Source organism: Crinia signifera, chromosome 2 (genome assembly GCF_055691185.1).
Source record: "Crinia signifera chromosome 2, ASM5569118v1, whole genome shotgun sequence".
Lineage (NCBI taxonomy): Eukaryota > Metazoa > Chordata > Amphibia > Anura > Myobatrachidae > Crinia > Crinia signifera.
In genome coordinates, this window is record NC_139218.1 from 272,371,416 (window position 1) to 272,397,410 (window position 25,995).

At 44.2% G+C, this 25,995-nt stretch overlaps 1 protein-coding gene across 3 annotated transcripts in view; it reads left to right on the forward strand.

The window, feature by feature from the left end:
* TPP2 (tripeptidyl peptidase 2) overlaps positions 1-25,995 on the forward strand; it is a 75,659-nt gene that overhangs the window by 28,363 nt on the left and 21,301 nt on the right. For all 3 annotated transcript variants that reach the window (XM_083168642.1, XM_083168640.1, XM_083168641.1), the window contains exons 16-23: positions 7,483-7,589; positions 7,710-7,864; positions 10,472-10,588; positions 12,421-12,521; positions 16,368-16,464; positions 17,342-17,479; positions 22,266-22,510; positions 24,167-24,245. In XM_083168642.1, the coding sequence (XP_083024768.1) occupies positions 7,483-7,589; positions 7,710-7,864; positions 10,472-10,588; positions 12,421-12,521; positions 16,368-16,464; positions 17,342-17,479; positions 22,266-22,510; positions 24,167-24,245 (1,039 nt within the window). The remainder of the gene's footprint in view (positions 1-7,482; positions 7,590-7,709; positions 7,865-10,471; positions 10,589-12,420; positions 12,522-16,367; positions 16,465-17,341; positions 17,480-22,265; positions 22,511-24,166; positions 24,246-25,995) is intronic.

A 25,995-nucleotide genomic window follows, 5' to 3' on the forward strand; every position in this document is an offset into this window, starting at 1 on the left:
TGGAGAGTTACAGTGGAGAATAGAAGGCGACCACAGGGAGCTTGGGCACTTTAGAATAAATTAATAGTGACTAACTCCTCCCCTTCTACTTCCTCTCCTAGGCAGTTTTAGCATGTGCCCTGCGGGAGCTGGGTGAGTTCAAGGCTCACTCCTGAGCTTTATAGATTTTTTTAATATAATGATGCTACAATCAGCAAGAGGACAGGCAGGTAGCTCCCTGTCCCTACCTGCCTGCGACGCGGGCGCTGTCGGCAGGTCCGGTCGCAGCTGCATGCAGCTCGCCTCCGGTACCTGGCTGCAGGATCCACTGATCCTGAGGTCCCGTCGCCGCTGCTTGCAGCGCGCCTCGAGGACCACTCAGCATGCCGCACCCGACAGCTACGGCAGGGGTAAGTATAACACTGATTCCCCGCTAGCGGGGGATTCAGTGTAAAAAGCCGCGGCAGCGCACTTTTAAACACGGCGCCATTCCTGAGGAGCGAGAGTGCGGCATGCTGGGTACTTCCGCTTCCTCCTTCTTTGTAGGAGCGGCGGCCATTGAAGCAGCAGCGTGATCCGCGGCTCCCTCGAAGCGTCTGTGAAGTGCCGGTGACCCTGGTTCAGTGAGTCACAGCGGGACATAGGAGGTCAGGGCAGCTTGGACTGTGTCCAAAAAGGTCCCTTAGCCGGCGCAAGTTATATTTATATACAGTGCGCGTAGCGGCCTCGTGGCAGACTCTGCCTCTTTCCTATACCTCCTCTCCTGTCCGGTATTCCATCTTTCTCTCCTTTCTGTGTAAGATTGCGGAGTGTATGATGGCTGGTAAAAAGATTGCGTGCAAAAAGTGCAGCAATAAGTTCGCGCCACACGCGTAGGGCGCCATTTTATGTCCCTCATGTACTGCATCCCCAGCCCCCACCCCAACTACATCGGGGCAGGAACCTCCTGTATGGGCTTCACAATTGTCTACAGTAATTTCTCAGCTAGCTTCTGAGTTATCTTCTGCCAGACAAGATAGGGATGCAGCCAGGGATCAGCAGGCAGAGTTAACCTCTGCTGTGGAGAGTTTGTCTAGAGCATTGCATGCAGACACCTCTTCACCCCCTCCCCCCTAGACTGGCTTCTGCTAGTAGGATGTTTCCTCAGGTCCCTCTGTTAGATGATACAGATGATGATATGCCAGCTCTAGAGGAGGGTGAATTTCATGACCCTGATGCTCAGCCTGATGCTGAGCCTGATGCTCCGCTTATGCAGGACACTGATGTCCCTTCTCAGGGTTTAGAGGACTTAATACAAGCAGTCCGGTTAACCCTCAATGTAGCAGAGGAGGTGAGACCGGCTGCGCGTCCCTCAGTGTTTGCTAAAAGGCAAAAACAGTCTGCATATTTCCCAGCCTCAGAGGAGCTGGATGAACACTTGCAAAAAGCCTGGTTACACCCAGACAAAAAGTTTCAGGTTTCTCAGAGATTTTTCACTGCCTATCCTTTTCCTAAGGATGCTAGAAAGTCATGTGAGACGCCACCTGCTGTTGATTCTTCGGTATCACGTTTGTCTAAAAAGACAGTGTTACCCATCCCAGGTGCCTCTACCCTAAAAGATGTGTCTGATAGGCGGTTAGAGAGTGCTCTGAACAATGTTTATACAGCCGCTGGTCTTTTACAACGTCCGGCACAGGTGGGTTGCTGGGTCAATAGGGCCATGGAGGTATGGGCATCCCAGGTGGCCTCCTCTCTAGACCCAGGGGCAAGTGATATGTTGCTCTTAGTGGAACACATACGTGAGGCTGCAGGTTACTTGGTTGAAGCCTCTTCAGACGTTTGTATGCTTGCGGCCCGTATTTCTGCTCTCTCAGTTTCTGCTTGCCGTACTCTTTGGTTGAGACAGTGGAATGCAGATGCCGACTCCAAAAAGGCGGTGGAGGCATTACCCTTTGCTGGGGAGGCCCTCTTTGGTCCAGAGCTGGACAAAATGATTTCGCAGGCTACAGGGGGTAAGCCTCAGTTCCTGCCCACTGCAGCCCCTCCCCCACGTAGGTCATTTCCTACTACTGGAGGGCAGTCCTTTCGGCCCACCCCCAGATTCAGGGGTAGGTCTAGGGGAGCGGCTACTAGCTCCAGAGGCTTCCGAGGAAGGGGCAGAGGATCAGCCAGTGCTCCAATACTTGATGCAAAGGTTACCTCAAAGCCCTCAGCATGACTCCCCCAGCTCCTGTCCAGATCACAGGGTGGGAGGCCGGCTTCTCTTTTACCATCAGGTATGGGCCGGTTCATGCAAGGATGCATGGGTAAAGGACCTGGTAGCAGTAGGCTACAAGATAGATTTCTTGTTGCCTCCTCCTCAATGGTTTTTTCCCACAGGTTTGCCAGCTTCTCAGGAAAAAGGCAGGGCCTTACAGGCCGCCATCCAAAAGCTCAGGGATCAAGGGGTGGTTATCCCGGTCCCGGAACCAGAGAGGGCAAAGGGTTTCTATTCCAGCCTTTTTCTGGTTCCCAAGCCGGACGGCTCAGTGAGACCCATCTTGAACCTGAAGCAGCTCAACCCCTTCTTGCGGTTCACTCGCTTCAAGATGGAGTCTCTCCAGTCTGTCATTGCAGGCCTGGAACCAGGGGAGTTTCTTGTATCCATCGATATCAAAGATGCATACCTGCATATCCCAATCTGGCCTCCTCACCAGGCATTCTTGCGGTTTGCTGTCCAGAACTATCACCTACAGTTCCGAGCCCTCCCATTCGGCCTCTCCTCTGCGCCTCGGGTATTTACCAAAGTGATGGCTGTCATGATGGAAATACTCAGGGCTCAGGGAGTTACCATTGTCCCTTATTTGGACGACCTTCTGCTGAAGGCTCCGTCCAAGGAGGTTCTGCTGCACAACATCCAACTGACACGTCGGACCCTGGAGTCCCATGGCTGGATGCTCAACATCCAGAAGTCACAGCTGACCCCATCGCAGAGGATCCTGTTCCTAGGGATGATTCTGGACACTGTCCAGAGAAGGGTGTTCCTCCCCATGGACAAGATCTTGTCCCTGCAGGAAGCGGTTCGACTGGTGCTGCAGTATCGAACAGTCACAGTTCTCCTTTGCACAAAGCTGCTGGGAAGGATGGTGGCCACGTTCGAGGCGGTGCAGTACGGGCGGTTTCGATCTCGCCCCTTCCATCTGTGTCTGCTCCGCCAGTGGACAGGCTCACACCTGTTTCTACAGCAGAGGATCTCTCTCTCCCATCAGGCTCGAGCGTCACTGGCGTGGTGGCTCAACTCCAGCAACCTGCAGGAGGGGAGGAGGTTCGCCATTCACAATTGGACGCTCCTCACCACGGACGCCAGCCTCAGGGGCTGGGGAGCGGTCACGCTGGGCCTCCACTTCCAAGGACTGTGGACCCCGGAGGAAGCACAGATGTCCATCAATGTGCTGGAACTGCGAGCAGTGTATAACGCCATGCTCCAGGCAGAAGTGGTTCTCCGGAACAGGGACATCAGGGTGCAGTCCGACAATGCCACCGCGGTGGCTTACATCAACAAGCAGGGAGGCACCCGCAGCCGTGCAGCGATGAGAGAGGTAAAGAGGATTCTGTGCTGGGTGCAGGAGCACGCAGGGGCCGTGTCCGCCATTTTCATTCCAGGCGTGGAAAATTGGGAGGCGGACTACCTCAGCCGGCGGGACGTACACCACGGAGAGTGGTGTCTGAACCCTCTGGTCTTCCAGACCCTGACCCGTCGGTGGGGCTGTCCGCAGATAGACATGATGGCCTCCAGACACAACCATCAGTTGCCCTGGTACTGCGCTCGGACAAGAGATCCACAGGCGGTGGCTGTGGACGCTCTCACGGCACCCTGGACGGATCAGTTCCTTTACATCTTTCCTCCAGTGCCTCTCATCCCTCGGGTTTTGCAGAGAATCCTACGGGAGTCGGTGACGGTGCTGTTCATTGCCCCGGACTGGCCTCGCCGGTCGTGGTACACGGTACTAACAGGCCTGTTAGTAGACGAGCCATGGCCTCTGCCTCTCTGCGAAGACCTGCTAACACAGGGTCCGTTCGCCTGTCCCAACTTACAGCAGCTTCATTTGACGGCATGGCTGTTGAGAGGTCCATCTTGAGGAAGGCAGGGATCCCGCAGGCGGTGATTCCAACCATGATAGGAGCCAGAAAGCAGGTTACCTCGGTGCATTACCACCGCATCTGGAGGGCCTATGTGGCCTGGTGCGAATCCAGGAGGGTTTCTCCGGTGAACTTCAAACTGGCCAGATTACTGCTATTCTTGCAAAAGGGTTTGGCCTCAGGACTCCGGCTGGGGTCCTTGAAGGTTCAAGTATCCGCCCTCTCCATTTTTTTCCAGAAGAAGCTGGCTCTTCTTCCTCAGGTACAGACTTTCTTCCAGGGGGTGTTGCGGCTGCAACCTCCCTTCAGACCTCCTACTGCTCCATGGGACCTGGACGTGGTACTGGCTTTTCTCCAGTCCTCTGTATTTGAGCCCATGGAGGAGGTGGAACTAAAATACGTCACCTGGAAGACTGTCATACTATTGGCCTTGGCTTCAGCTAGAAGGGTGTCGGAGCTCAGTGCTCTTTCTTGTAAGGCACCCTTCTTACGTTTCCATGAGGATAGAGCGGAGCTGCGCACCTCTAGTGTTTTTCTCCCAAAGGTGGTCTCGGCTTTCCACATTAACCAACCTATTGTGGTGCCGGCCTTTCGGGAGGACTCACAGGAGTCTAGGGCGCTGGACGTGGTCCGGGCCTTGCGAATTTACGTGGCCAGAACAGAGTCTGTACGTAAGTCGGATGCCTTATTTGTCCTCTATGACTCCTTGCGTCCTGGTTGGCCAGCCTCCAAGCAGGCCCTGGCCAGGTGGATCAGATTGACAATTCGTCAAGCTTATGTGGCCTCCTCTAGGGTGCCACCTTCTTCAATTTCCGCCCATTCTACAAGGTCGGTGGGTACCTCCTGGGCGGCTGCCCGTGGAGTTTCTATACAGGATCTATGTAGAGCGGCTACGTGGTCTGGTCAGAGGACCTTTGTCCGCTTTTACAAGTTTGACACTTTTGCGGCGGCCGCTTCGCGGTTTGGCCGTTCTGTGTTAAGGGGTTCTCAGCGTCATCCCACCCGTGTTGGGAGCTCTGGGACGTCCCCACTGTAACTCTCCAGTGTCACCTAGTGGAGGAAAGAGAAAAGGGGATTTTGTACTTACCGTTAAATCCTTTTCTCAGACTCCATAGGTGACACTGGACGCCCACCCGACGCTGTCTCTCCGGTTTACTGTTTGGTTTTCAGGTTGGTCAATTACCTGAGGTTAAAGAGACTACTGTACTCAGTCTGAGTTCTAAGTTTTACTAAGTTTTATGGATGAGTTCATTCTGTTATGAATGCTATTCTTCAAACTATATGTTCACTCTATGTGAGTGTGTGTGTGACTTGTTATGTTATGTTTGACCTCCTCTCGGAAGTGGGTTGTTTTTCCTTTCTTCCAGCTCCCTCCGGGCACATACTTAACTGCCTAGGAGTGGAAGTAGAAGGGGAGGAGTTAGTCACTATTAATTTATTCTAAAGTACCCAAGCTCCCTGTGGTCGCCTTCTATTCTCCACTGTAACTCTCCAGTGTCACCTATGGAGTCTGAGAAAAGGATTTAACGGTAAGTACAAAATCCCCTTATCTGTTTATAAACAGTCCCTTTTGAGGAACTTCAATAATGCATTGAAGGTGGTCATCCCTGTTAAATGAAATCCCTCACCTTTCATCCATCAAGGGAAATTGCTTTGCGAACTAGATTATGTCAATGAACATATACATAAAATATAATGCAGGGCTTGACAAATTTATTTAAAATCTAGGAGCCAAAATGAAAATTTAGGCGCCAGATAAACTAAGAGGGACAGTGCGCGGCACAAAATTTGCACGTCCCATATAATGCCCATTACACGTTCTACCAAACACTGGACTGCCAATTACATGTAATAACACACGCAGTAATCGTTATTACATATTATCCTACATAAGTGGAGCTTATCCTACATGCTCATTGCTATGGGGTTTGATGCCAGGGGTTGCATGCTGGAAGCTATGCAGCCCCACTCGTCCAGCAGCAAGGAAAGACCTGCATCCCGATGGGGGACTTTTGGCAGTTGGTGTAGCCACTGGTCTGACAGGAGGGGAAGGCAGGGGTCAGGCACTCTGCTGCCGCTGCTCTGACGAGGGGGAGGAGGGGGTCAGGAACTGTGGGATGCTGGCTTGACAGGAGGGGGAGACTCAGGAAATAGAGAGCAGTAACCAGTTAGAATTTGCGTGGTATCATGTATACATCAGCATAAGCTATTTATGAACGTTGTGTTTATATGAATACAAAGTATAGACAAAATTGACGCAATTATATATATATAAAAATACACAAGCATTCGAAAGTGGTCCAAGATTCACATAGCAGCATAGGTTCAAGGACATGTGGGAGGGCCGCGACCCAAGAAAGGTTCCCCTTGGAATAACATAACCACTAGAACTACATTTTCATTTGATTTGGGGGATCACCCAATAATATTCTCATCTCATAATATAAATCTGCGCTTATGTTTTTCCAATACTACAACTGTATCTCCTTTTCACACTGCTCAGTACATTATGGAAACCACACAGCTATTGTAGGCATTCTTCATTTGGTACATCTCTTGTGTCACAAGGACTGTTCACAAAATTATACATTTTCTAAATGTAATGGTCTTCAAGAGTATTTTCTTGGAACGCTCTAAAATAATAGGATTTTGGTACCTGCCGGTAAATCCTTTTTCTCTTAATCTGCATGGGAATCTGAATTTGCACTGGTGTTTACTCTGGCAGGGGAGATGTTTCACCTCTTGCACCTGCTGGCTATGCGCAAGACTCCAACATTGTGGCCTTGCTGTCAGTAGAGGTTTGTGTAAATTTTGACCCACAAGCGGTGCAAGTATACACCTTCTGAGAGGCTTTAGTAGTTGCTCTGCCTGTCACTGTCCCGGTACAGGAAAGTACAGTATGACAAACACACACTCACACACATAGTGTTATCAGCAGGGATACCAGAGAACTGCTGGGCACCAGAAGGGAGATTTTGCCAAGTCCCTAATAAATCTTCCCACATCTAATCTTTGGTACCCTTATTCCCTTAAGAAAAAAGGGGTTACAGGTGCAGAGTTCTCCTCCTGTAACTAGCTATTAGCATCTATACACAGAAATACCTGTATATGTGACTCCCGCAGCAGTAATACCCCAAGGCAATTACTCACCAGTGTAAGTTAAAATGGCGCCTGCCTGTGTGCACTCTCGTACAGGCTCCGGCCGCAGCTCCCCCACACTGCCCGCTTTGCCCGTCTGTCTCTCCCCCACCAGAGTGAAGACTTTGTTTTAACTTTACCCGTGGTCTGTAGGACCAATATCTTACTGTATGACTTGATACTTGATATTTCATAGCATACTTTTTAATTGTGCTCTGTTAAAATAGAATACTCTTCTTGTAGTAATTTACTGTGTCTTTTTTCCAGGCTCAGTGATTCTCCATCGCTAGATATGCAGTGTAAAGATGTACATTTCAAACCTGGACAGATACAGCGTCATTTTATTGAAGTTCCTCAGGGGGCTACGTGGGCTGGTAAGATAAATTGATTATGGGACGGCATTATTAACTTTTTCACGGTCTCTGAACATTCATGCTGAAGTCTTTGTACAGTCTTACAACCTGACCTCTTTGCCATTTTTCAATTCTTTTCAGAGGTTACAGTGACCTCCCGTTCTTCTGATGTGGCTTCCAAGTTTGTTCTCCATGCTGTGCAACTAGTGAAGCAGAAAGCTTACAGAAGCAATGAGTTTTACAAATTTACATCTTTGCTTGAAAATGGTTCTGTAACAGAAGCATTTCCTGTACTGGTGAGTAATTATATTCTACTCTTGTAAAATAGTTTATACTTAGGGGGGGTATGCAATCTGGGATCACGGCTGTCGATCCCCACCGACAGCCGTGATCCTGGCTCGTTTGCGGTCAGATCGCGACCGCATAAAGACAGACTCGATTCAATGTCCCGCTTGCCGATGGGCACAAAGGGGGCGTGGCCGCTAAAACGGCCGTGGATTGTCGATCTGCGGGCCGGATCATGACAACCCATGGGCGTTATCGGCAGAACGGGCCCGACAGCTTCTGAAGTCGGGCCCGTTCTGCCGTGATCCCGCATTAATGCTGTTGTTAAAGACAGCATTGAATAGGGATCCGCCACTATTTCCCATGTCGGAAATAGCGGCGGCACATTGCATACCCACCTAAAGGTGCATACACACTGGGAGATAAGAAGATTGGGGAGAGCTGTGCCAGTCGCACAGAAATCACAAACTTATTATGCGGGTGGACCCTCTTTGTGCACTATTAGTATTCAATATTTCGATATGCGAGGGTGTGCTACCATAGACACAGAATGAATATATTGGGGAGGACAGAAAAAGGGTGTCTTTGGTTGGTGCACCAAAAGAGAATTTAATAATAAAACATGACTTTTATTGGTTTCATTAAAATAGTTGGGAAGATATAAAAAAAAACACAAAAAACACATAGGACAACATTGAGTGATTTAAAAAGGATATAATATATCCTCACCTAGTGGGACCCCACTTCACACTGTCCCTGAATAATTTTATAAAGCACGGTGGTTGAAATTTAAGAGTGGAAAGGTTATGTCTGGTATTGACAGTTTTACAGTGTGTATGCTTATCCAGGATGTAACAATTATCAGATTATATATATATATATATATATATATATATATATATATATATATATATATATATATATATTCATTCTTGGGGCTCACTATGCAGTAGCGATAAGCGCCTGAACACGGGTGTGATCCCGTTTCAGCGCTACCGCTGGCTGGCTGGAGCCGCTAGTTCCACAGCCTGTATGTTGACCGCAGAGCTGTGTCTGAGGTGTGCCACCGTGCACTAACTCGCTCTTGCGTGTCAGATCAGACAGAAGTGTACACGGCTCTTGCGCTAGAGTCTGTGTCACTGTACTACAGGGAACCGTGTGCTACGGATACCCTGTGTCTCCACCGGCCTAAACAAATCAAAATACAATCATATGGGGGGAAGGGAAGTGGGGTTTAACACACTAGGTGTGCAGTCAAGCGTACGCTTTCGCAAGAGCTTCTCCTTCTGAAGAAGCTCTTGCGAAAGCGTACGCTGTTGTCCTATGTTTTTCGTGGTTTTTTTTTATATCTTCAGAACTATTTTAATGAAACCAATAAAAGTCATGTTTTATTATTAAATTCTCTTTTGGTGCACCAACCAAAGACACCCTTTTTCTGTCCTCCCCAACACACTGGGTGATATATTGAACAACATTGCTAATTTTGGCCCTTCTGAGCTTTATTGTTCAAAATATTAGCTAGTGTGTACGTGGCACCCTGGCATATGTATATGTAGTGAGTAATTTTACTATTTCTTTATTTTTTATTGATTAACCATTGGTTATATAGCACATATTCCGCAGCGCTTTACAGAGAATATTTGAATGTTTACACCAGTCCCTGCCCCATGGAGCTTGTCATCTATATTCCCTACCACATGAACACACAGACATTCTAGGGTTAATTTGTTAGGAGCCAATTAACCTACCAGTATATTTTTGGATTGTGGGAGGAAACTAGAGTAAAACCACGCAAGCACAGGGAGAATATACAAACTCCGCACTGTTAGGGCCATGGTGGGGATAGAACCTATGACCTCAGCACTGTGCGGCAGTAATGCTAACTATTACACCATCCATGCTGCCCCTTTAAAAAAGTAATTTTATTCAATAATGCAATAACAACCTATGGCACACTTGTAATAGTGCATAGCCGGAACCCAAAGCATATATCTGAGCTATGTCAGAACTTCCTTGAAGAACAAGAGACATGGAATGGGCAGTGTAGTCTTCTGACTTGGGGTACAAGCGTAGCAACCTACAATAGCAATACAGTTTTGGGAACATTTGCAGCGTTGTGAAGTAGTTATAATTATATGATTATTCTAATTTATTTATAATGAACCACAAGTGTTTTGCAGCACCGTACAAAGGGCATACAGTAAATAAATAACAAAAATTGAGTAAAGGTAACAAAGAGCAGCACAATTTACTCTATAGCTTAAATGTAAGTAGCAAGGGCATAATCAATACTATTAGCTGCTGGCGGCCATAGATGGAGATGAGCCTTTACTAGCAGGAGAGTGTGTGGGCAAATATGGTCACTGAGTATGAGAGAGCTGTTATGTGAAATATGATAAGAGTGCTTTGATAACAAGAGGACCCTGGTCTGAGGAGCTAACAATCTCTTGGGAAGGGACGACAGACCGATGACATGAGGTGCAAGCAGGAGGAGGCCTGATAGCAGGATAAACACAGAGGATGCATGTGTGACCACACTCTGTATGCGTGTTTTGTATTGGTTATTTTGGACTGTATAAAAATGATCTTTAACTCCTTGCTACATTTCTTTATTGCAGAGTGGAAAAAACATTGAATTTTGTATTGCACGTTGGTGGGCAAGTTTAAGTGATGTCACCATTGACTACACTATTTCTTTTCATGGACTTGCTTGTGGGCTGTCTCAACTGAATATTGTAAGTTCCATTTGCATAAGTACAGCATGTTAAATTCTAATGATACTACTGCACCACACTATATCACTTGTTGGCTATTTGCAGCCACTGATTTTGAAAAGTGTGTAAAATGATTGGTCTATACCATTTTCTGGATCATCCTATAGTCTATGGCCCAATAGTGCCCTCTCGGCTCCACCTATAACTTTTGCTAAAGACCACTACCTGTCTCTCATGGTCCATTTACACGTCAGTGTATGGAAAAACCTGTTGACTTGACCTTCCTGGTGGGGTTTTTATTTTATTTTTGAGTAAAGCCTTCCACCTACAGCCACGTTCATTGTTGCCATGATGTGTATGCACGGCATACAGTACACATTGCTATATGCTGCATTATTCAGCTGCCTGTAGCATTAGTCATTGCTCCATCTATCAGATGACTCGGGATGGATAAGCATGGTTACATCTAGTCATTGTGTCATCTACTATTGTTCTTGCCCTCTTACATTTAGCCTCAGCACTGATGAATATGTAGTAATTAAGGCTGAAAATATGTTAGTCCATAGAGTTCAACCTATCTGATTTGTAACTACTGACTTGACTAAGTCATATATATATATATATATATATATATATATATATATATATATATATATATATATATATATATATATATATATATATATATATATATATATATATATATATATTTTTTTTTTTTTTTTCCTTAGTGGACAAAAATGCATCCAGTTTTGATTTAAATTCATTAACAGTAGTTGCTGTAACCACCCTCACTGGTGAGGAGTTCCTGAATTGTAGTTCTTTAATGGTGAAGAATCCTCTTCTTAATTCAGTATGGAATTTCTTTTCCTCGAGCCTCAGTACATGCCCTAAGTATAGGCCTGTTAGTGAACAAATCATCCTCCAGTACCATATGATACCCAATCCTGTATTTGAACATACTAATCATATCACCTCTCAACCTCTGTTTCTCCAGTGAAAACATATATAAGCCTTGCCAGTTCCTATGGGTCTAATTCAGATCTGATCGCTAGACAAATTTGTTCTCAAAATGGGCAAAACCATGTGCACTGTAGGTGGGGCAGATGTAATATGCAGAGAGAGTTCGATTTGGGCAAGTTATTTTGTTTCTGTGCAGGATAAACACTGGCTGCTTTATTTTATTTTTTTGCACTACAATTTAAATTTCAGTTTGAACACACCCCACCCAAATTTAACACTCTGCACATGTTACATTTGCTCCTCTTGCAGTGCAGCATGGTATTGACAATTTTAAGAACCAATTTGCCCTGAGATTAAGTCTGAATTAGGCCCTATGTCCAATTTGTTGTAACATGAATCACACATATAAACAATAACATTTAACTGCCAACTTTTTTCCCACTTAATTATGCCTACCCCAGGGGTTCCCAAAGTTTTTGAATCACGGCACCCCAAAGCATCAGAAATGTTTTCGTGGCACCCCTAGGCTAAAGATTTCTCATTGAGAAAGTCAGTAACAAATATTAAGTTAAATAAATTGTGTTTTTATCTCATCATTAAGATCAGTTATGTGGTAATTGACAGGATTCCCTTCTGTTTGTCCACAATTTGATTATTATAATGGACATAAAGGACTTGAATTGGTCCTGGACCACTAACCCAGGGCACCCCTGCAAGTCTCCCAAGGCACCCCAGGGTGCCACGGCACACAGTTTGGGAACCACTGGCCTACCCCATACATTGTCATCTTTTTAAAATGTTGAATTTCAGCTTAATTTTTGTGTGGTCCATTTAAAATTATAAAATGAACATGAAATGTAATGTGAGTTACATGGAATGTTTCTTTACAGCACGGATCTGATGGGATTGTTCGATTCGATATACTGTCTACATTAAAGTATGAAGACTTGTCTCCAGCCATTAGTTTGAAAAATTGGGTGCAGACCTTAAGGTAAAATAACCATTTGATTATGCTTATTCATCTTGTACTTGTTTTGACTCTTTTGCTGCTGAGGGATTTCTCACCCTTAACTTAGGCCGTTTTCCAAAGTTAGCGCTCACCAAATTACAGCATCCATATCATAATTTTTTTATTTATTTATTTTTTAAGTACCCTTTTTCAGGAAATATATCAACAAAAAAATAGTGAAATGTGTTTTATTGACGTTTTACAAAGGGTAACCAAAAGTAAACCATGTATTTATTTATTATTCTTGCCAAAGAATAAACGGGGTATTCAATGTTGGGACGGCTCCCGTTCTCGGTCTGCTCGACCGAGAATTTGCAGGCGGGATTCAATGTCCCGCCTGCCGGGGGACGAGAAGGGGACGGCATTGAATAGGGCCCCGCAGCCAATTCCCCCGTCGGGAGATGGCTGCGGGAGTTTGAATATCCCCCTAAAAAAGAAAGATACTCGTCTTTGTGGAACACTCCTAAAGGAAAAAAACAATACTCAGTGTTTATTATTTGAATGACTAAGCTTTGACTTAACATTTATCAAGTGCGTTCTATAAAATTATACATAGCAGCTGATTGGTTGCCAGGGGCAGTTTCTCTACTGGCGCACTTCTCCACTCTTTTCACTGCTTCATGAATAGGCCCCCTAAAACTTTACAATTTAAGTATTTCTTTGTGATGTTTACCTGTGTCCCCAACAAGTCACCTTTCCAAAATAGGATTAATATGGTAACAAGGCAAACTACTGCTTTAAGCCTTTGAGTGCCAATGTTGCTGTGATATCCAGACTGTTCTTTTGGTTTATATAAATACAAATACAGCCAAGTTAATTAAGTGAAATTTAGTTAAATCTTGCACCCAAATAGTCATTTTGAGCAACTCTGGCTTTTTTTAGTGGATATTTGAGGATCCCTCACCGCAACGTTGGCACTCAAAGGGGTTAAATCAAGATTATTATTTTTTTCTTTATGTGCCACAAGATGAAAAAGATATAGTTTTTAGATCCCTCTCATCTGTGATTAAAGTTAGATCTGTATATAGATCACTAGATGACCATTACTATAAGACCATTGTTTGAAAATGGTGACTCCTTTCTTTTAAGAAAATGGGGAAAAAAGGTAAATATGCCATCCCCCACACACCCACAGCAAGTGATCTTGGAGAGGTGGAGGAACTAATTTCCCTTGCTACAGACCCCCCTCCATTAGGTGTAGCCCATAATTGCTTATACCCATAATGCCCACAGCAGTAGTACACAGAATGCCCACAGTCAGTGCCCTTTATACACATATCGGTCTCCTATTCCTCCAGCAGCTTCCTCTCCTCTCAGAAAAGTAAGCCACTTAGACCAGCTTTCTTTTGGAAATGCTGTGGTGGAGGTGGAACTTTAACCCCTTTTTATTTCATTCACTTTTTTTGTAAGGTGATGTTTTCGGCCCACATCCACTATTTCACCAGGATGTCAATTTTTCCGAATATAAAGGGAAAAAAAAAAGACAACCACATTAGCATTGGTTAATGCTGTTGCCCCCAACGCTAGTAAAAAAATACTTGTAGGTTAATGGGCTATATCCTGTATGTTTATGAATGTCAGGGATGAAGAACTTAAACTATTCCATGGCCCACCGAAGCATATAGTTGAAGTACTGCTTAATCTTCTTCTAAAAAGCAAGAATATTGTGACTGCATGGCCATAGCAAACAGTCAGCCTTTTAACTCCTTCACTGTATACCTTATCATCTACATATACACACAAAGGGCCTTATTCTAGTTCACTCTTTCTGACAAAATCCTTCTTAGATGGACAAAACCATGTGCACTGCAGGGGGCAGATGTAAAATGTGCAGAGAGAATTAGATTTGGGTGAGTTATTTCGTTTCTGTGCAGGGTAAATACTGGCTGCTTTATTTTTACACTGCAATATAGATCTCACTTTGAAGTAAAACCCCACCCAAATCTAATTCTCTGCACAAGTTACATCTGCCCCACCTGCAGTGCACATGGTTTTGTCCATGTAAGAAGGATTTTGGCAGAGTGGACTAGAATAAGGCCCAAAGTGCGGATGAAGAGTCTGGATGACATCCACATGGAGATGTTCTTCAACTAAAAAAAATAAAAATTGCATTCCCTTCCAATACTCACAGCTGATGATGTCAGGTAGCCAGGTTTTAGCCACCAATATCAATTTTTTGTCAGACACCTCAAAAATTGATGAACCCAAAAAGCTACTGTCATTTAATCAAATAAAAAGCTTTGGTACTTGTGAGTTAACTGGGCGCCCGATTTCTAAATCGGGTCGGATCGGGCACATCGCATCGCATGCGACCATCGGATGTGATGACCCGATTTTTCCATAGGAATCAATGTTAAAATGGACTGAGTCCATTTTAACATGGAATTCAATGGGAAAAGGGGTCCTTTTCATACCCCTACTATCCAAGTGGGCATGGAGTTGGATATAAACCTGTGGCGAGCCCGAAGCGTGGCGAGCCCGAAGCGCGGCGAGCGTAGCGAGCCCCGCGAGGGGACACAGAATACCGTCCCCTCGCGGGGCTCGCTTCGCTCGCCACGCTTCGGGCTCGGTGGCTCGCTACGCTCGCCACAGGTTTATATCCAACTCCATGCCCACTTGGATATCGCATCGCATCTGATTGTATGCCTTAACTTAAGGCATACAATCAAAAAATCGGGCGCCCAGATAACTCATAAGTACCAAAGCTTTTTTGTACATGACCATTGCATGTCTTTATATATACAGTGCTGGGGCTTTTTTGCTTTCTTACATTAGGAGGCGCCCTTTACTTCAACTTTGTTATGTATTCCTCTGCACACAGCTTTTGCACTGATTTAAAAGCATTGTTCTCCAGAGCAGAAGCCAATCATTTCTGCATGAGGTTTGCTAGGTACATTTAGAAAAATTAGGATACTGAGAGGAGGGAACCAGATGATGTAGACTATCTATATCTGCTAATATATATGATTGATTAGTTGCTAGCTGCCATGTTCCCTAGATTAGATTATAGTTACAACTGAGCTGATGCTGAGTAATTTGTTGAAGGCTGCTATGCAAAGCAAAATGCCCATAACCATTAAATACATTCACAAGCACCTTGATAATCTGCCACCCTCTAAACACCATATTGGTTTTTCCTGAGTGTGCCAACTTCACAAAGTGTCACCACCCTTTACGTTTATCATAAGGCATTCCTGTACAGGTGTCCCGGCATATTTCTGATAACATGTTTTTGCTTTGGAAATTAATCCAGGTAAATGTTACAGTAACCTGGTTTAGTAACAAAAAAACCTTTAATGTGAAGCTGGTTACACCTAAAGAAATGTGTCCAATATGTCTGGTGGGAACACAAATCTGGTAATGTATAAGAGCATATAACAATTAAGCATTCGCTCCTAAACCATGTAAAACAGACAGTGGTCATCACAGAAATAGTTTCAATCTATTTGATATAACAAACTTATCTAAACAATCGTTTCTGTGCATCTTCCAGCATTTTGGAGCAAACGGTTGATTGCCATTTGCTCCCAAAGATTACCAGATTTTGTTACCACCAGACAGATTGGACAAACAAATCTTTAGGTGTGTACCCAGCTTTAGTGCATTTATGCTGCTGGAACAATTGACTACCACAGTGCAATAGTAGTAGTTCGTTTATTGAATGTGGGCTTTATAATATATTGTTGACATTGTCATAAGTTGGATGTCAATACTGTATTAAAATGACCAAATACTTTAGCATTTATTTATTTTTTTCTGTCGCTACTCCAATCTTTGAGTGTTCTTCTCTTTTATGTATTCATACAAACATGTATGCTCTATCTCTAGGCCCACCAGTGCCAAGACCAGACCTCTAGGTGCCCGTGATATTTTGCCAAATAATCGCCAATTATATGAAATTATTTTAACATACAGCTTTCACCAGGTGGGTATCATGGGTTTATTTGTACTCCTAATATTTGAAGTAGATTTAGATTTGAAATGATTACATTTTATTGACAAATATTTTCTTCTCACTCCTATCTGGTTTCCAGTTGCCATGAAGGAGTAATATACCACCCTCATAATGGTGTATATCTCCGTTTCTTGTATTCATGTGTTATTGTTTATGTGTGTGTGTGTGTGTGTGTATTGTGTATGTCATCTGTACATTTTTGTGGGTGCTTTTTAGTATACTCTTTAATGTTGTTTTTTTTTTTTTTCCCCCAATGTATATTTTAGTGTTTGGAGGGGGAGGTTGGGGGTAAGATTTGTAGGTTTGGTCTGCAACCTTTAGGGGGGTTTTCAATCGAGGTTCACGGCGGACAGGAGGGATGGACAGTCGTGATCTGTTTGCGGTCTGAACGACAGGCGGGATTCAATGTCCTGCCTGCTGATCGGCGCAAAGGGGGCGTGGCCGCGAAAACGGCTGTGGGTTGTCGATCTGCGGTCGGGATCGCGACAATCCACGGCCGTTATCGGTAGAACGGGCCCGACAGCTTCTAAAGTCGGGCCCGTTCTGCCATGATCCCGCTTCAATGCTGTCACTAAAGACAGCATTGAATAGGGAGCCACCGCCATTTCCCCCTGTCGGTAATAGCGGAGCCACATTGAATACCCCCCTTTGTCTCCTTAGCTGCTCATCTGCCTATACACCCATGACGCTGTGTATGTGTTTGAACACCCACTAAAAAGGTGGTTTGACTGTATTGTATTTCACCATAATTTTGTTCAGCAGAATATAAGATGTTTGGTGCTAGGAAGTTTATTTTTTCACTTTACAAAGCTAATCCGATACTTTCTTGCTTTGTGTTTATTTGAAGCCTAAGAGTGGAGAAGTAACACCTAGCTGCCCGCTACTGTGCGATTTGTTATATGAATCTGAATATGATAGCCAGCTTTGGATGATTTATGACCAGAACAAAAGACAAATGGGGTCAGGAGATGCTTATCCACACCAGGTACAATATAACAATGACAATTGTGTTGTGCGATGCTGAAGAATGCAGTGTAGTTTGCATGTTGTGATTTATGTGTGTTTCCTCCCCTCACCCTTCTGGTTTCTGCAGTCCAAAGACCTACAAGAAGATTCATATGGCTTTTAACAGAAATTGCCATGTGTTTGTGTGGCAGGAATATACAGTTGTGTTCAAAATTATTCAACCCCCAATGCTGTAAAGGGGTTTAGGGACTATAGTGTACATTTGGAATTGTATTCAGAATGAAATCCTACAAGGACGTTTTAAAGAACCAAATGCAACTAAAATGACATCAATTGTTTATATAACACAGTAGTAAATGTGTATTTTGTGGTTTCTTCATTGCCACAATTATTCAACCCCTTTAAAGACTACCACTCTGAAGAAGAGAGGTTAATTCTGGTGTTTTCAATCAGGTATTGAAAACACCTGTGGATGTCACCGAGCACCAATCAAGCATAATAAGCACCAATTAGGCAGCTTTAAAATGACTGTGATACTCAGCTCCTTCTAGACATTTACTGGTGTGGTTACATGGTGAAGTCAAGAGAATGGTCCAGGAAGACAAGAGAAGAGGTGATTTGTCTTCACAGGAAGGGCAATGGCTATAAGAAGATTGCAAAGAAGTTAAACATACCAAGAGACACCATAGGAAGCATCATTCGCAAATTCAAGGCAAAGGGCACTATTGAAATGCTACCTGGTTGTGGAAGAAAGAAGATCCTGACTTCGACTGCTGTGCGCTACCTGAAGCGTAGAGTGGATAAAAGTCCCCGTGTGACTGCTGAGGAACTGAAAAAAGATTTGTCAGATGTGGGTATAGAAGTTTCAGCTCAGACAATAAGGCGCACACTGCGTAATGAAGGTCTCCATGCCAGAACCCCCAGGCGCACCCCCTTGCTGTCTCCCAAGAATAAGAAGAGTCGACTGCAGTATGCCAAAAGTCATGTGGGCAAACCACAAAAGTTGTGGGATAGTGTTCTGTGGACTGATGAAACAAAATTAGAACTGTTTGGGCCCATGGATCAACGCTATGTTTGAACGAGGAAGAACAAGGCATATGACGAAAAGAACACCTTGCCTACTGTGAAGCATGGCGGAGGGTCAATTATGCTTTGGGGCTGTTTTGCTTCTGCAGGTACAGGGAAGCTTCAGCGTGTACAAGGTACCATGATTTCTCTTCAGTACCAGGAGATATTGGATGAAAATGTGATGCAGTCCGTCACACACCTGAGGCTTGGGAGACGTTGGACCTTTCAACAGGACAATGATCCCAAGCATACCTCCAAGTCCACTAGAGCATGGTTGCAGAGGAAAGGCTGGAACATTTTGGAGTGGCCATCGCAGTCACCAGACTTAAATCCGATTGAGAACCTCTGGTGGGACTTAAAGAAAGCAGTTGCAGTGCGCAAGCCTAAGAATTTGACTGAACTGGAGGCTTTTGCCCATGAAGAATGGGCAAATATACCCGTAGATCGCTGCAAGACACTTGTGTCAAGCTATGCTTCACGTTTAAAAGCTGTTATAACTGTAAAAGGATGTTGTACTAAGTACTAAGATTGAATGTCACTTGGGGGTTGAATAAAAACTAATAATGATGTGAGCACAGAAAAGACATTTGTGGTTATTTCATTATAAACTTAAGTTTATATTTCTCTGACCTACAAGTGCCTCTTTCATGTAAATGTAAGCAAGATGACTGAATGATCAAAATCAATGTCAAACTGGCCAAAACATTCAATTTCAGTGGGGGTTGAATAATTTTGAAGACAACTGTAGATTGCACGCTTCACTATGATCTGATACTAAAGGGCCTATGTAGTAATTACTAATCTGTCATTGTGCAACAGACTCTTTTTTTTTTTATTTTCTACAAAAGTACGCTGGCTATGTACAAAGTGTAATTCTCAGGGACCGTGCTATTGCGACTCCTGTATTACACTCGATTCACTAAGCAGCACTAATTACAGTGGGCTGTGGCCCACTCAGACTGCAATCAGTGATGTAGAGAAGGGGTACTCTGCTCCAGTATTCAGGGAATCCTAATGGGGCACATACTGTACTGTACATAGCAATTCATTGAGCCAAATTTTGCAGATACTGTATAGACAAAACCGCAATGTAATGGTTTTACAGTTTAATGATTCCAATAAAAAAAATCATCAGAAATCAGTGTATTAGGTTGTCACACGTGTTGGGGGAAATTTAGTATTCTACTTCACATGTGATGTTTCTATGGTCAACCAATCAGATCCTGTCTACTATCTTCTAGACCAGGCATTCCCAACCACGGTCCTCAAGGCACACCAACAGTGCAGGTTTTGTAGATATCCAGGTGACTTAACACAGGTAACTTAATTAGTGTCATAGAGATTCTGATTAAACCATCTGTGCTGAAGCCTGGATATCACTAAAACCTGCACTGCACCTGGCCTTGAGGTCCGTGGTTGGGAAAGCCTGGTCTAGAGGGTGCTAAATAAAATATGAAGTAGATTCTGATTGGTTGCCCATAGCAACATCACATCTGAAGTAGAATACACATCTTAGTAAGTTTTCCAAGACCAATTGGGACTGATGATAGAGTAGACCAGATAAGAAGATCGGATAGGGCGCTCCACTTGTGATATGATGTAATGAGCTGTGTAGATTTTCTATTCGATGTTGACGGATTCTGCAGTGGTTTGATACCTCAAAGAAAAAACAAGACACACTTTTCATAGTGTAGATATTGCTGTAAAGAATAATATATATATTTCTGGCCAATATATATACTCCGTATCAGAAGTGAGCCTTCTCTTAGGCCACAATATATTTTGTATGGTATCGTCTGATGCTCCAATGCTAAAAATTCTCTTTCAATCTTCATATCCTTCGGATTACATGAAATGCTTGTGTGATCACTCCCATGGGCCCGTCAAAGGGCGGTATTCAATGTGAATACTGGCGACGTGCAGCGAATCCGGTTTAGGATTCGCTGCACATTCGCCATTGCTCGCTGCGTTCCGGAGCCTCGCCGGCTCCATTATTCAACGAGTCAGGGGCTCGCTGCCCCTGACTGGCGAATTTGAGCTCCTGCGGCGGACGCAGCAGGGAGCCTGAGGACGGTGGCAGGCAGGGAGATGGAAGTCTCCCTGCCTGCCCCAGAACGTTTGTGGGGGGGAGGTGGGCTCCCCGGGTGCCAGGCAGCACAGGCTGCCCCCCGGGGGTGCCAGCAGGGGACCGGGTATATTCACTACACCCGATCATGCATATGTAATGATCGGGTGCAGTGAATATATGAATATCTAATGAGCGGCTCGGCTCCGGCCCCCTGCTGGCTTGTCTGTGTAAAAAAAAAAAAATTTTTTTTTAAATTAAATATATATTCATGTGCTTACAGCACATGAATAAAAATAGCGTGCCCCTCAGAATAAAATTCCAGATTTTTTGACACCAAACAAAACACTTTATTTTAAAAGTTCACCTTCCACTTCACCATAAAAAGATAGCGATTGCTACTCGGTGAATCATGGCGAAAAAAACCTTAAAATGTATTTGCCATCTGGTTATTGAATAGGGTGATTCACCGTTTTAGTCAGAAATTCACCTTACAGCACAAAATCACTATAAAAACCTGGCGAATCAGCCTCATTGAATTCCGCCCAAAGTCTCCCCCTCTCCAGTCATCCGGTGTATACCAAGGGAACGGAGATAGAAACAAAAATAGAGATCCTAGCATGATATTGTAATTCACAATTTTTTAATTGAAAAATAAAAGACAAATGCCCGTACAATTTTAAAAACAAATGAGGCTTATCTGTAATGCTTTCGGCCAAAGCATATAACCAAGGGGTGTCTGCTGCATTCCACCCTCTGATAGAGAGATAGGGAGCACCCTATCAGGTTTTCTTATCTTGTACACTAGAAGATATTGCCATCAATCTCGTTTAGAAAGGGTCTTCTGAACAGTATTGATGGCATTATCCTCTAGTGTGTATGCCTAATATCTTTAACAATGCCCAATCCCTGCGCTTATTGTTAACGATATTGACATATTCCGGAAGTGCAGGTCAATATGCCAATATTGCTCATGCCATTTGTACCCAGTGTTCAGTGTGGAAGCACAATATCTTTCATGATCAGCTCAAGGGAAATTGTTCACCAATGTCTTTTATTTTTCATATCTTCTAATGTGTATGGGCCTTAAATTTACAAATTTTTCTGTTGGACCAATTTGTGTCTGTTTTTCATGTTTAGGAGCAAACGGTCAAACGTCATTGCTCCAAAAAATTTCAGATTTTCATTCCATCCAGTTCGATTGGAAAGATAATCTTCTAGTGTGTATGGACCTTTAGTGGTTCCTGCTCCATTATCAGAGTTGACTGAAAAAAATGTGTCCGTGTGATTGGTGCTTTCAGTGCAGGGTGCGCTAACCCTAGTCACTGGTGTAAATCACATTTTTATTGTTAAGGTGTTTACGTTAAGGTGTTTAAGTGAATATAATCACTGCCTAGGCCCAACTCTTATCAAGACTAGGTTATTTGGCTTATTTTTGTTATTTTGATAACTGTAGTGCTTGTGTTAATATCTAACTTTTTTTTGTTATGATTTGTGAATTAAATATGGTTAGATTTTTTTTATTTTATTTTTTTTCTGTTGACTTTAAAGGTACCTCAATCCTTAAAGCCCTTACCAAGAAGCAGCTCTGGACCTCGTCTCTGTATTGTGAAGATGATTTTCATTTTGGACATTTTGATTTAGAAATATAATTTTGTTTTTTTAATTTCAGTACTCAGTGAAACTTGAAAAGGGAGATTATACGATAAGAATGCAGGTTCGCCATGAGCAGATAAATGAACTGGAGCGCCTGAAAGACCTTCCATTTGTGGTTTCACACCGAATGTCTAACACTTTGACTCTGGATATCTATGAAAGTCACAGCATGGCTCTTCTAGGAAAGAAAAAGGCAAACTCTATAACCCTGCCACCTAAACATAGCCAGCCATTCTTTGTTACAATGCTACCTGATGAAAAGTAAGTAACCAATGGGAAACCACTCAAACTTTCCTTTGTCTATGGGACAATCATATGGGCTAATGGGGCAGATGTATTAAGCCTTAACAAGAGATAAATTCAAGTGTGATAAGGAGAGATAAACGCCCAGCCAATCAGCTCCTTACTGACTTTTCTCAAACACAGCCTGTAACATGGCAGTTAGCAGGTGATTGGCTGGATGTTTATCTCTCTTTTTCAAACTTGCATTTATCTCTTGTTAAAGCTTAATACATCTTCCGGTACTTGTGTATTATAGCGGCGCCCCCAATGTGCACCGCGCAATGTTTATATCGCATCGCATCGCATGGCATGCGATGCGATTTTTGCCCCCTATGCGATGAAAGATCGTATAAGCACCATAAAGGGTGCTTTTAACAATGTGAAATGCACCCCCACGCCACACCCCCCCCACTATAAACGTGAACCGGAAGCGTGGCGAGCGCAGCGAGCCCGCGAGGGGCGGGGGTAAGCGTCCTCCGACCTTTTCATACCCCCACTATCCACGTCGGTGTGGAGTTGAGAATAGAAAGTGTGGCGAGTGCAGCTCGCCACCGAGCCCGAAGCATGACGAGCGCACGCGGATACCTTCACAGGTATCGGAGTCCCCTCGCGGGCTTCACAGGTATCCGCGTCCCCTCACGGGGCTCGCCGCGCTCCGGTCTCGCTGCGCTCGCCACACTTTCTATTCTCAACTCCACGCCGACGTGGATAGTGGGGGTATGAAAAGGTCGGAGGAGGCGTACCGCCGCCCCTCGCGGGCTCGCTGCGCTCGCCACGGTTCGGGTTCACAATGTGAATTTCACATTGTAAGCACCCATTAGGGTGCTTATACAATGTTTAATCGCGTCGCATCGCATTGTATGGCATTGTATGCCATGTACAATGTCATACAATTTTAAAATTGTATGACATTATACAGCATCGCGCGATATCGCATACCATCATATGCCTTATGGTATGCGATGCGATGGGCGCCGCCAAAATACACAAGTACCCATCTGCCCCTTAGTCTGCAGTCATTCACCTGTGAATGTCACAAAGCAACTGTGGGATCTCCACTGCTTCCATATCATGGAAAAAGTGAACACGTCAAAAGCAAAAACTAGATCTATTGGACTGACAAATACCCCAACACTTGTCATCCTCTAATATTCTGGCATATCATGTCCAATGCAAAGGAACTCAAATCCTTATCCAATGTGTTCATTAAAGGTACAATAAAGGACTTTGGCAATTGAAGTAATAATAAACAAATATATTCCTGTGATTTACAGAGCCAGACACCCACAGTGTTTCAATAGCCTCTAAATCCTATACGCTTGGCAGCAGCTTCCGTTATTAACTTAGCTTAGTCCCCTGATGGAACTCTCCCTACAGTATGTTGTACAGAGGAGGATGTGATGTTGGTGGGTTTTTTTTTTTTTTTTCCTATAGACAAGCCGTTTGCTAACATTTTGCGATAGAAGACCCACTCCAATGCATATGTGTTTGCTAGAACTGACTCGCATGTTTGAAAAATTCTCTGTCGCTGGTATTCTAATCCTTTACAATTATTACTCGCTTTTCAAGTAAATTGATGACACTTTGCAAAGCTTTCTCAAGCGTCATAGTGTGTCTTTTGCTTATCTTTACCAGAGTCCCTAAAGGTGCTTTGCCGGGCTGCTACCTTAGTGGCACTCTGACGTTGTCCAAGACGGAACTAGGCAAGAAAGCAGTGAGTAATATTTTCTGCTTTTTCTTTACAGATTGATATGTAATTGTTTAATACCTTCTGGAAACTTCCTTTCAGTTGTGTACGGAACACAGTGCTAATGAGAAATACATTATTTTGTTGCTTTATTTCGTACATTATTTGCTTAAAGGAAAACCATTATTACACTGAGTCTAATGTATCATTGTACACTTTTAGCATGACAAAATGGTTTGGTTTGAGATTTGACCAGCTGGGCACAATTTGTATGCCTGTTATGACTACTACAAGCTTTATTGTTGCATGTCACTGTCGGTATCACCTAATTCACTCCCTGTAGGCATTTCTTGGACTTAAACATGCATTTTCAGCTGAAATTTCCAAATCCTGAAATCTGAATCTTCAAAGCTCATTTCTTCTGACTTTTTTGTTTTGTCGTTCGGGACTTCTGCTTCACAGGATTGTGGCTTAATGGCAAACTGCATAGCTACTGTAAGCTAATTGCCTGACCGCTTATTCACTATGAGATGATGTGTTCGGGTTAGGAGGACGGTAAGATTTGGGGATAATAGAGACATTCCGATGTTTATTCGATTTACTAAACCTAGTCTGGCCAATGGTCAGGACCAAGAAAGGACCGAGAGGGACGGCATATCCAGGCACTCGGAGATACTCTGCATTATATACAAGAAAAGTGTGAAATCCTGAATCGCACAACTGTAGACAGGGAGATTGGAGGAAACTTTGAGTGGAGTGCAGCCTCATCCAAGCATGTAGATTTAGGATAACAAGGGCCCTCAGGACCAGATAACTCCATCGCAGAGGGCCCACCTGGGGTATGAGCAAAGATCAGCACTGCAGGGGTCACAGATGCATGTCATTGAGGCATAATCTTCTCATCCTCACCAGGAACATAGGTGATAGAGGAGCACCCCCCTCCACATTATCAAACTTATTAATAAGGGGTGTATTCAATCACCCGCGACCATCTCCTGAGGGGGAGATGGCCGCCGGGCCCTATTCAATGCTGTCTTCCCTGACAGCGTTGAACAGGGGAGCTCGGCAGAACGAGCCCGACTTCACAAGCAGTCTTGTTCTGCCGGGAAGTGACGAGCTGCCGGCTGCAACTCGCCTCTTCCCGGCCGCAACTCGTGGCCACGCCCCCTTCTCGGCCCACTGCATGTGGGACATTGAATCCAGCCTGCGTGTTCTCGGTCAAGCAGACAAGCTCGCCAGCCGTGGCCCCCAGATTGAATACCCCCTTAAGTCTGTCAGTAGAGGCATATATAGTCAGCAGGATTTGTTGGACAGATGATTCCATAATTATGGAGATAACCATCACAATTATAGTGGTAGAATTGAGGAGAACAGGCTAGTTGCCGCTGAAGGAGCCTTAATAGAAAGTGGCGGCGGCTAGTGCACCCCAAAAATTTAAGCTGAGAAGGGCTACAGATGCCTGTAAAAGTGCAGGCCACAGTGGTGCTAGAAGCTAATACAGGAGATCCTCTTCAATTTAGGTAGCTATTTGGAACAAATAGATTCCCTGCAGCAAAACAATTAACTTAAAGTATATGCAGAAACAGTCTAAAAGGATTAAATATCCAGATAATTATTAGGCCAACAGAATTTTATGCTGAAGGGGGTAAAGAGTCCCAAAACAATCTCTCTGGAATAGTCAGCAGGCAATTCAGGAGGTAGAGGAGATAGCTAGGCAGGGAAAGGAGGCAGGAGTCCCAGGTGTCAGAACACAGGCTGTAATGCCACATTCACCCCA